Here is a 12,492-nt window from a genome sequence, read left to right as displayed (position 1 = left end):
TTGGGCCAGAGATTGGATGTGGGGGGTAAAGGAGAGGTCAGAGTCCAGTGTGACCCCAAGGCATCGGGCATGCCGTCTGGGGGTTATGATGGTGCCAGACACTGGAATGGAGATGTTGAGGGGAGGTCGGTTAGAAGGTGGAAAGACAAGGAGGTCAGTTTTAGAGAGGTTTAGTTTGAAAAAAAGGGAGGACATAGTGTTAGAGACAGCGGACAGACAGTCGGTGATACTTTGGAGGAACAGTCCAGAGATCTCACGAGAGGAGGTGTATAGTTGGGTGTCATCAGCATCGATTCCTGTGCCGTAATTATAATAGCCAAAAAAACACCCTCTACTTCCCTTTCCTCAAAGATCTTCAGTTTCATAAACAGACGCTTATTTTTCGCAACATTGCTCAGATAATCCACAAATTGAGACTGTGCCTCTTTCCAATTGATTAGTGCGAGAATATTTATATACACTTGCTCAGGATCTAAAGCTTGTCACTGAAGGCACCAATGAAATCCTGAGATTTAGACTTCTGTAGGCTAATCATCTGTATATAATGACCACATATAAATGCCTTCATAGCATCCCCCACTATAGACCCTGAAGAAGAGCCAGTATTAATGTGATAAAAATCCAATAGAGCCTGATCTGTTCTATCATTACCATCAAGCAGGTTCAACCAAAAGGGATCTAACCTACAAACTCTAACCAAACCAAATCCCTAATCATTCATAATCAACAACAAATAAAATGGGGGGTGATCACAAACAGCTTGTGGTAGATATTCCAAGCTACAAACATAGAGTGCCTATCGGGAGATCTATTCTAGAAAGCATATTATGTGAACTGGAATAATAAGATGATTGTCGAACTTCTGGATTACTCAACCTCCACAGATCACATAAACCCAATTCTATCAATAAGTGTGAAAAGCAGTTGGGGAAGGAAAAGCCACTATGGGGCCTTTATTAAATCTATCCAAACAGGGATCCAGACAATTATTAAAATCCCCTACAATTAATATAGGAACAGCAGGGAATGTAGCCACAAATCCATCACCTTCGTAATACATTCACTGGAATACAGAGGGGTGATAGATATTGGCACAAAAAAATATTATTTTGCACAATACATGGAATCTATAAAAGTGACTTATACTTAAAAGAGATATTGTTATGAATCAGTACACTTACGCCACGCGAATACCTGGAGTGCACAGAATGAAAAGAATGTGCCCATACAGAAGGGTGAAGCGAGTGTATCTTTTATTAAGTGTGCTTCTAACAGACAAGCAGTAACTGGTTGAAATTGTTGAATAGATGAAAAAACAGCATATTTTTAGTTTTATCCCCAATGCCCGGCACATTTCACTAAATTATATTAATGTATTGACCCATAATAAGTTATATTCATTAATTATGTTTTACACATATAATTTAAAACACCAGTTGCATGGTAAAACAGGAGAAGGAGAGAGAAGAGGGGAAAAACACCCCCTACTTCCAACCCCGTACATAAATACCCACTATGTGTAGGGTTCTAATCACCTAGGCATAGTGATAATGGTAAAAAAAAATAAAACAGTATCATAGTAAGATCCCTAGATCCCTAATAGTAGGGAGCAGTACCCAGAACTAGAGATGAGCGAACGTACTCGGTAAGGGCGATTTCGCAATCGAGCACCGCGATTTTCGAGTACTTCACTACTCGGGTGCGCTGTGGGTGAGCGGGGGGTTGCAGCGGGGAGTGGGGGGGAGAGGGAGAGAGAGAGGGCTCCCCCCTGTTCCCCGCTGCTACCCCCCACTCCCCTCTGCAACCCCCCAGCGCACCAGAGTACTTTTCACCCGAGTAGTGAAGTACTCGAAAATCGCGGTGCTCGATTGCGAAATCGCCCTTACCGAGTACGTTCGCTCATCTCTACCCAGAACCTATTTAACAAATTCAAGCAGTCAAATACTCTACCAACAATCCACTAATTAAAAGGACTACTTCTTACTGTTATATAGATATTGTTCATGTTTACCAATCCAGGAGGCAGCATCCCTAGAATTAGTTTCCTCCTGCATCATAATTCTCAGCGGTGCTGGATACAAAGTAGCATAAGGCAGCTGTAAACTCTGTAACCTTTTTTTATCATGAAACTGCAAACTGCATCCATTTTTTTGCATGTCCACTGAGTAATCTAGAGAGACAGCTATACGATGACCATCCATAATTAACTCCTTCAGTTCTCTAGTTCTCTTTAAAATAACATCCCAATCTTTACAATGCAGGAGTTTTATCTAAATAGTTCTTGGCATTGTACCAGGTAGCCGGGACTTAGCAGGAACTCTATGAGCCCTTCACAGTGAAGAAAGATTACAAAGTATCTTCCCCAATAGATTATTTCAGCCATCCCTCAAAAGATTCGCTCGGATACAATCCTTCCACCTTTTCTGGAAACCCCACTAGTCGCTAATTATTTCTCCTTAGTCTATTTTCCAGATCATCTGCTTTATATTACAAAGTAGAGACAGACTGTTTGCATTTACTTATCATATCCTGCATAGTAAATTTCATTAAAGGTGTTGTCTCGCGAAACCAAGTGGGGTTATACACTTCTGTATGGCCATATTAATGCACTTTGTAATGTACATCGTGCATTAATTATGAGCCATACAGAAGTTATTCACTTACCTGCTCCGTTGCTAGCGTCCTCGTCTCCATGGTTCCGTCTAAATTCGCTGGCAGCTTGCTTTTTTAGACGCGCTGGCGCAGTCCGGTCTTCTCCTCTCAGCACGAGCCGCTTCAGTGTGCTCGCCGCTACAGCTCTTCTGCGCATGCGCAGACGAGCTGTCACTGCTCGGGAGCGCGCTGGAGCGGCCATTCTGTACCATCCTCTGTTAGAGGAAGGTGCAGAGCCGCCCAGCTGTCCCGAGAAGTCGCCCAGCTGTCCCGCCGTCCTGCCGCCCAGGTAAGTGATGGGCCGGGGGGGCTGCCGCTGGGCCAGGGGGGGGGCTGCCGCTGGGCCGGGGGGGCTGCCGCTGGGCCGGGGGGGGGGGCTGCCGCTGGGCTGGGGGGGCCTTCGTCTGTTGTCAGGGGTCTAGCGCCGGTTACCTGCTGCCTGGCGGTGGGTGACTGTGTGCCGTGGTCGGCCGCGTTCAATCCAGGGGTCCGGTCGGCGGCTGCGGGGCGTCTGGTTGTCAGGGAGACACAGCTGGTAGCGTCTCGGGAGCGCGCACGTCGGGCTACAGCAAGCGATGGGAAAAGAGCCGGCGGCCATCTTGGGAAAATTTTTATAAGTTGCTGAAACGCTGGAACTGTAAGTACAAACCAGCTAGAAAAGTCATTTACAGGGGGGCTTAGTAATGTATGCTTAATTAGGGGGACTGGGCAAAAAAAAAAATTCACTACTTCCTCGAGACATCTCCTTTAATACATGTCTCTGTTTTAGGGCTAATGCCCACGGACGGATTTCTGCGGCAGGATAATGCCGCCATTAGGTTCTATTGAACCTAATAGCTTTTCTGCCAGCCAATGCCAACACATGTTATTTTACCACGGATTTACGCGAACGGTAAAAAAAGTGGCATTTTCTATTCTCTGCGGATTTACGCCACGGCAGGTCTCTATCAATGTAGGCTTGGTGGAGACTGCAGCCACAGTTTGTTTATAAACATGTATACTTCCGCGGTATAAAATTAAGGGCGTATCCTGCTCCGCCCGTGGGCATTCACCCTTAGACAATCTTTTAGTAACCTTTTGTAAATCCAGCATCCTTTTCAGGCTACCAAACTGAGCATAGAGGGAAGCCAAAACAGTATTGCTTTTAGTTGCAGCTAGAAAAATATTGCATATAGCAGATTCATTTTGTGCATTATTTTGCATATCCACATCACTAGTTTGTGCTGGGATGGCCTGTATAATAGTATTCACAGAAGCAGATGAAGCATATAAAGCAGGGCCATGCTTATCCATCTCAATTACAAAAGAGTGAGATAACGTATTAAATGTCCCATCAGAGGAGGCAAATACCACTGTGGATGCTTCATGGGCATTTCTTACCAGGGTTGCAGGAAAAGTTGAATGAGCAAATTCCGCCACATTGCAGCATTTCCCAGTAAAGAAATCAGAATGGTCAAAGCATTCCATGCATTCCGCGTGATCACTCGGCTCAAAATTCATTACGACATCCGATGTTGCGCGGGCAGCCTCAAGCTGCAAAGTATACATCATGTAGCGCACACGCACCGCCGGCTTCTTTTCCCCTCGTAAGCACAACTCAGTTAACCCTTTCCAATCCAATTTGTATCCTGGTTTTCCTAGGGGGCTTACTCTTTTTCTGCTATTATACAATGGCACTATATGCTGGCTAAATTCAGTACTACATGAGGTGACACGTTGGATAGGCTCCGACAGCAGAGTGGCTGGCAATATACAGTAAGAGAACCCCGACGGATGTCTTCCAACATCGGAGCTGTACAGCCTTAAATCATAATGTGTTCAGATGTCAGACAGTGGATTGGAAAGGGTTAAACGATAGATAGGCCTCATAACCAGCCAGTCTTCAGTTTCTCCATGCTTTTACATGGGATGATTACCGTTCAAAACCCAGCGGGAGCCTGAACAATCAGAACGATAATCGCCCCCTGTAAAAGGGCCTTTACACTGCTTCACCTTCACACACACACACACACCCCCCCCCCCTCTATAGTCTGTTATGAGCAGCATGCAATCAGTGAGCTATTAAGCACAAGACAGATGTTTTAATGGTTTGTTTTCACGGGCGTGTTTCTCCCGCGATATTCCTATGTGCGAGAAAAAATAGGCCTTGCCCCCACATAGGTCCAGCCCTTTTTTTTTTGCTTTTCTTTTTTTCCGTGCGTAATAGTGCAAAGTTTAAACAGTTAGAAAAAAAACTTTTGAATGGGTCATGCGCAAATACGACCTGTAGTGGCGAGCGTATTTGCGCATGCACTCATCTGAAGAAGCCCTTACATGGTGAAGGACTGAATGATTTCTTGTTTGAACAAGCCCGTATAAATAAGCTGCCCGAGCGAACACAAAATGCGCATGCAAAGCACGTTGATGAGAATGAACCCATTGACATGAATAGGTTCTATTCTCCACTTCTTTCGTGGGCACATTTCGCGCGCCCCAAAACGTGCGCAAATTTGGTCATCTGAAACCAGGGGATTGCAGAGGAAATGAGTCTGATAAGTGGAGAAAGAAGCATTTTTCTTGGTAGGTCTATTACAAAGTTTCGTATGTTTGTCTGTAGAGATGAGCGAACGTGCTCGTTTAGGACAATTACTTGAGCGAGCATCGCTTTTTTCGAGTAACTGCCTACTCGGGTGAAAAGATTCGGGGTGCGCCGGTGAGGTGGGGATAGCAGGGGGGAGCTCTCTCTCTCTTCCGCCCCCCCCCCACTCCCCACCACAACCCCCACTCACCCCCGGCGCCCCCCGAATCTTTTTGCCCGATTAGGCAGTTACTCGAAAAAAGCGATGCTCGCTCAAGTAATTACTCTAAACGAGCACGTTCACTCATCTCTATTCATCTGCATTATGGATTTATGCAAAGTTTTCTAAAAGCTCAGCGACCATTTAAGTTGTCTAAATTTAAGAGAGTAATACTAAATCTCCCCCAATAAGTCACATGTGAGGTTAGATAACCCTTTATCTCCAGTGTGTTGAAATAAAAGTCTGGTTTAAGTTGTAACTTGAAGAGAAAGCTTGCAGCCAACCACATCAATTAAACATGTAGATATGCACTAGTAACACTTCTCTTGGTATTTGCCATGTAAGAGTATAAAAAGCTCTGAACTTCTGACCCACAGAATGACTGTAATCTTCCTCATGAAAAAAGCATTAGTGATCCCACACAGACAAAGTGCGGCAAGTCAGGGATTTTACATGGAATGCAAAGAAGGAGCACAGAGCCAGATATTTATACAGAACACATGTCTCCGAATGTAAAGCCCCAAAGTAGAACCAGATGGTTTACAAGAGTAACCAACATGAGAAATATAAGAACGCCATCAATGGATCTAAGAATCGGGGCGGAAAACAGTATTTGTCTGGCTTCCGTAGAATAACATTGACTACGAATCTAGTAGAGTTTGCTGTAGTTCAGATATGTCCAAGTCAGTTCTTACCGCAATACCTACTCCTCCAGACGTAGGACTCTCCGAAGAACTAGATTGAGTCATTAAATGAGGTAGCATGACCTTCTGTATTTTCACTTTGCTTGCTAATCCACACTTATCTGATGAAAAGAGGAGACGGATGCCCCTGCAGCGATCTATAAAATATGCAGCTCATCTGATTTAAAAAATGAACAGCTATGTCGCCTGGAAGTAGGAACTTACCTTTATGTCGGACACTTTAAAGAGATGCATTTTTATGCAGTGGGTTAATACTGACTAGGGGACAGAGAAAGTTAAAACTGTAATTGGGTTTTATAAGAGATATCTGACCACAACCACCTCTGCCCATATGCCCTGTTAGGGTATATGGGCATCATAGACAGTTGGCCCCCTCTATGAACCAGAATGGAGAGTTGACCCCAGGGGCGTAACTATAGAGGATGCAGGGGATGCGGTTGCACCCGGGCCCAGGAGCCTTAGGGGGCCCATAAGGCCTCTCTTCTCCATATAGGGAGCCCAGTACTATGAGTAAAGCATTATAGTTGGGGACCCTGTTACAAGTTTTGCATCAGAGCCCAGGAGCTTTAAGTTACGCCTCTGGCTGACCCCCTTTTGGTGGATACAGCGGGTCCATGCACTACATGAGCAATCATTGAAGGAAATGTTTAGCTTGCTGTGACTTTTCCTGGCAATAACAAAAGTTTAGAGAATCCTTTTACAAAAGTGCTTGTCTTCATGAGACGCCCTGATCAAACAAGACTGTCCAACATAAGGTTGGTGCAATGAAAATGGCATTGAGCTTTACAAAAAACTGGCACACACAAATACATGATACTACGGGGATCTTCTGGACTGTACAATACTTGTGCAAATGGAAAGACAGGGCAATGCCTCTACAGCGCCACCTATTAGAAGCTAACCTTCCTGCAAGTCAATGTCAGAACTTTTAACGGGCCTCATAACAAGGAATGGGAATATAAGCCTAGGTCTTCTTCAGAAGTAAAAGATAACTGTGTACAGACAGCTGCTTAAGGGTATTTGCCCCTCATCAGTGTACAGTAGATTGCTGACCGGCTGGGTGAGCGGCCTACGACATCAGAGGCATGGGCGTAACTATAGAGGATGCAGGGGATGCGGTTGCACCCGGGCCCCGGAGCCTTAGGGGGCCCATAAGGCCTCTCTTCTCCATATAGTAAGCCTAGTAGTATGAATAAAGCATTATAGTTGGGGGCCCTGTTACAGCTTTTGCATTGGGGCCCAGAAGCTTCAAGTTACGCCTCTGATCAGAGGGGAATGCTACCTTCTAATAGGTGGCGCTGTAGAGCCATGGTTCCATCTTCCCATTTGCATATACATTTTCCAGAGGAGCATGAATGGCCTCATAAGTCTCCTCACACCTATTAGGTGTTCTCCCTAAGGAGAAACTTTACGCCTCCCGACCCACGTGTTCATAGGAGAATGGTACTTGTAGCACAACTTGGCAACCACTTTGCCTAAATGAGTCTTTATACAATAATGCTATACTGAAATATTCACCAAGGTATTAATACTGTTTATTGTCCCTAGAAATGTATAGTAAATGGGACTGAGTAAAGTATTGTAATTCAGCACATTTACATGGTGATGGGGAGGAGCTGCAATACCAAACAAGGTTTATGGCGCCATTTCTGGAAATCAAAATGCAGACATTTTTTCTGATCCCATTTAACCCCTTTAATGTATGTCTTCAAAAACACATTAATTATGAGTTCTGGAAAAAACTCTGTATGCACATATGCCATACTATTAACCCTTTGCAATCCAATTTTGGATTCAGGGTTTCCTAGGGGGCTTTCTCTTTCTGGCATTATACAATGGCGTCATCTGCTGGCTAGAGCCAGTACTGCAGTATGTGACATGCTGGAACAATCAGGATCTCCACATACATGTTAGATTATTGAAAGACCCCAATTCAATTATCTGGATATGCCAATGTTGATTGGCAAATTTGATATGTATGTCCAGCAGAAGTGCCAGTCTACAACAAAGCTGCTTCCCCAGACAGGAGAGCACCTCCTGGATGAGATGTCAAGGATATGCTTCCCCTTCACTTCTGCCTGTTCGTGTCACCTGCAAGTGGTGCTGGAAGGCCAATTTGAGACAAGGTATATATCAGCTCCCATTCTGGTTCCTTCGCCTCTGGGACAGTGTTTAATCACCTATATTCTTTTGCTCTTGATAAACGTGTTACCCCTACCCAAGTTTTGCCAACTCTACGCATTAGTAATGCAAACATGCCAACGATTTAACCAGCACAAGTTATACAGCATCTGCAGTGCAAAACTTAAACCATTCTATCAGCTATTGATAAGAGCCTGAATGTGTAGCCTGAAGTAGGCTGACATCCTCGCCGTAGGCTTTGCTGTGAAGTCTGTAGAACACAAGGGGGGGAAATCTCTGGGGAGCCCATTTAGGATATAACAGAAACCCAGAAGTGACATGCTTCTGTGTTTAGAACTAATGATACTGCTGGTGTAGGCTATATTAACCAGGCACAACCCGTTTTCCTTGATCTGAGAAGACAGTAAGGATGTGACGGGGGACTCCAGAGGCTCTGGTTGAAGAGCCATTTACTTCTTATGTAGCTTATTGTCATAACAACAAAATCTGATCAAAAATGCACTTTTCATTGGCTGACTGAGTGTGCATGGCCCATGGCAAGACTCCGTTCTGTAGACTAAAATAGTTCATTTCTCCTGGTATTTCATAGCAAGTGATTGCAGGATATGGATCCATGCTGGAGACAGTTATTTCCTCTTAGAAAACACATATAATTGTAATCAGTACAAAGAAAGAAGCCAGGACCTGTTAATAAACTCCAGCATTCAAGATCGGGCTATGTCAGCAAGAGTCCAGAAGACTTGCCTATGGGAGACAAAATTAGAGCCATTGCCAAAACAAGGCCAATAAAACCCAGCAGGCAACGAGTGAAGCTTAGAAGCAGAACACAAGCCCTTGGGGTCTATTACTTTGGGATATACATATGTTCTGCATAACTGGAGCGCTCTAAGAGTCATTTCCTCTGGTGGACCTGTCATATGTTGGCTAAGGGTTACAATGTTGCACATTTTAGGGGTTATTTACCAATAGTCATACATCTGTAGTACACACTGTATCAAGCTAATATTAGAATTAGCCTATCACTTTTCACTGACCAATACATTATACTGCTGATTTAGTCCTTTTAAGTAAAACATATATGGATTTCTCAAGTGATTCTGAGTTTCTATTCAATATGACATACTGTAATGGAAGAGCAAAATGAGACTTTTTTGTAATTTGATGACAAAGTCAAATCAGGGATTGAACACAATTCCCACATGATTGTCTAATTGCTATACTCAGCAGAAGTAGTCAATGAACCATTTTATGCACGTTGGGCTGTTAGGTGCAATATTTGCTGGGATTTCCGGCAGAGTTCTGTAGATACATACCATAATAGAGACATGAAAGAATCCTGTTCTATATCCCTGCTGCCATAACACAACTGATGCTCCAAGTTGAAATACAGGACCACAGGAAGGACAGATGTATTGAGGCTTCCTGCATCTAGAGTCTCCAACAATACTCTTCGGGTTTGATTCATAGCAACAAGTCTATGACACTTGGCTTTAAAACCCAAGACCTGAGCACTGCTACCCGGGCATTGTATAATCTACTATTCAAGCAGTGCTGGTGGATATTACTAGCGCACTGTATGGCATTATTATTCAGGCTTTACTATATAGCTCTGTCCTCTAGGTCTTATAAAGGTTGGGTTGTCAGAGTGAAATCTAGGATCCCTGTTCAATGATTATACAATATATTTTCCCTTTTTTCATAGATCTGATTAATAGCAGTGATATTGACAAGCTGAACATTAGTTCTATAAAACTTTCCTTTACTGTCCATCCGGAGCTGCACCCTTATGCCTCTGTCTTTGTCTTTGTCTTTGGTCCATATTATACATGTGCTGCGATACACAATCATATTTTCTACAAAATGTTCACCTATTTTGAATTCTATACTAAAAAGTGGGAAGTGAATGTCTTTTAGGACAACCAACATCATGAGACAGCTTTAACTACAAAAGTGAAAAGTCAATGGGACAAGTCATATAGGTATAACCTGCCTCTAACCTGAAAGTATAGATTATATAGTGACCTTACAAGATTACCATGTAACCAATCTGGTAAAATGTCACACCGGTGAGGGGGCAGGCTATGCCAAGTAGTTAGTAGCATACAATAACATATCAGAAATGCAGTCACGTGCCAACGTTTTAGGCAGGTGTGGAGAAAATGCTGCAAAAATAGAATCATCTGATTGGCTCCAAATTTATTGTGCAGAAGGACAACAACCCCAAACATCCAGCCAATGTCATTAAGAACTATCTTCAGTGTGAAGACGAACAAGGAGTCCTGGAAGTGATGATATGGCCCCACGGAGTCCTGATCTCAACATCATCCAGTCTGTCTGGGATTACATGAAGAGATAGAAAGATTTGAGAAGTCGACATCCACAGATGATCTGTGCTTAGTTCTCCAAGATGTTTGGAACAACCTCCCTGCCAAGATCCTTCAAAAGCTGTGTGCAAGTGTACCTGGAAGAACTGATGTTGATTTGAAGACAAAGGGCAGCCACACCAAATATTGATTTGAATTAGATTTCTCTTTTGTTCAGTCCCTTTGCATTTGTTAAAAAAAAACTATAAAAACTATCTAAATTTGAAAGCATTCTTACCTTGTAGCATCTTTCCACACATGACTAAAACTTCTGTACATGTACTTCATATAAAAAATATAAAGTGGTTTTGCAACCATATATTTTTCGCCTGACTATAGGATTTCTATTGACTTGCAACATTGTTGCACTCTGTTTTGATAATGGCTTACCACTGACTTTGAAAAATGGATTAAAAACCACAGATCAATTTTTTTTGTTAATGACTTTACCGGGGAGCAAAGTTTTTTTTTTGTGAGGCAAAAGTTGGGAAATGAGGAGTGCTGAAAAAAATGTTTTACATTAATGTCAATGTGTCCGATCCAAAAACATGGCACAAACTTTAGTCCAATAGGATGTATAACGTTCAGTATTACCATCCAATATGTTACTGCATTACAATACTTGTGTCATAATACATATAACAGAAGTGTAATGTAATGATGACAACCATAAGAGCTTACACTCTATTGGATGCAAACATACCGCCCCGTAGAAATCTAAACTTTGCTTCAATCTGCTACATTGTATTCTATTAAAAGTGTAAGTGTTCATGCAAAAGAAGCCACAACTAGATGACATTGCACAACTCTACACAGTACAGTGATCCTGTATGAACCTCAAGATAAGACTCCATAGAATCTGATGTATCTGTATGCAAAGTTTTATATTACAAATAGTCAATTAATCAGAATTTCAATTTAAAAATATTTTACTGCATTTCTCAAATGTTTCATAAATTATTTTACAAAAGTATGTAGAAAATATTAAAAAAAGGAAAAACTAGCAAAAGTATTTATAGAGCGCCCTTCCAATGTAAAGACATGCATTTTATATAGATAGATGAATAAATAGATAGACAAGCAACATATGACTTTTATGCACGGTGGTACCACAAGTGCCAGCATGTCTTGCCAACCTCACGAAGTGCCATAACTGTTAAATGCTGTAGCTACAGGTTTCTTGCCTGATGGTTATACCTACAAGGCACTGATCAGAGTGCACAGGGGGGAGGGGAAGCTTACCTGACACAGGTGATTCTGGGACCCATCTCACTCCAGGCTGCAGAGTGTGGAAACTGGCACGGACTTCCTTGCAGTTAGGATGCCCCTTAGCAGCTACCATAGCTACCCAAGCCATGAGCACAGCCATGCAGAACTCCCAGGCTGCCATGTGTCCTCTCTCAGTTTACACAGTGCCCGCTAAGATCCTGCTTACAGATCAATGCATGCCAGGGCACCTGGCTGGTACTACAGGTGCAAGAGATAGTCCAGTCTCCAGGCAGCAGCAATAGGGATGCTGCCAGCATGAGGTTTGCAACAATTTGGGAATACACTGGCAGCAGATCCTAAACAGAGTGAAGAGGAGAAGAGGAGGGCAGCACTTCCACTCCTGCCCTAGGTGGAATGAGCTCCGGCTGTCTAATGTGTGAGGCTCCTCTGTTGGCTCTCAGCGCAGATTACTTGTATACTGTACTGTGCAGGCGCCATCTGCTGGGAGATATTGAGTACTGCAGCCATCCTGACTGTTGCATACAGAACAATCTACAGTAGATACATAGAATGGATACTATTTATGTGATCATAGAAAGTCTTTACCAAGGAAACAAAGTGGTCATAGGGGATGTCTGGGAACTG

General features: G+C 43.2%; 1 protein-coding gene across 1 annotated transcript in view; it reads right to left on the bottom strand.

Moving 5' to 3' along the window:
* GPC3 (glypican 3) overlaps window positions 1-12,282 on the bottom strand; it is a 440,854-nt gene extending 428,572 nt beyond the window's left edge. The window contains exon 1 of the mRNA XM_066581848.1: window positions 11,881-12,282. Within this exon, the coding sequence (XP_066437945.1) occupies window positions 11,881-12,028 (148 nt within the window). The 5' untranslated portion in view covers window positions 12,029-12,282. The remainder of the gene's footprint in view (window positions 1-11,880) is intronic.
* Between the last annotated feature and the right edge of the window lie 210 nt (window positions 12,283-12,492).

The sequence above is a fragment of the Eleutherodactylus coqui genome, chromosome 10 (assembly GCF_035609145.1).
Source record: "Eleutherodactylus coqui strain aEleCoq1 chromosome 10, aEleCoq1.hap1, whole genome shotgun sequence".
NCBI classification, from domain to species: Eukaryota; Metazoa; Chordata; class Amphibia; order Anura; family Eleutherodactylidae; genus Eleutherodactylus; species Eleutherodactylus coqui.
Note: the sequence above shows the minus strand (reverse complement) of the source record. Positions and strands in the feature narration are given on the sequence as shown.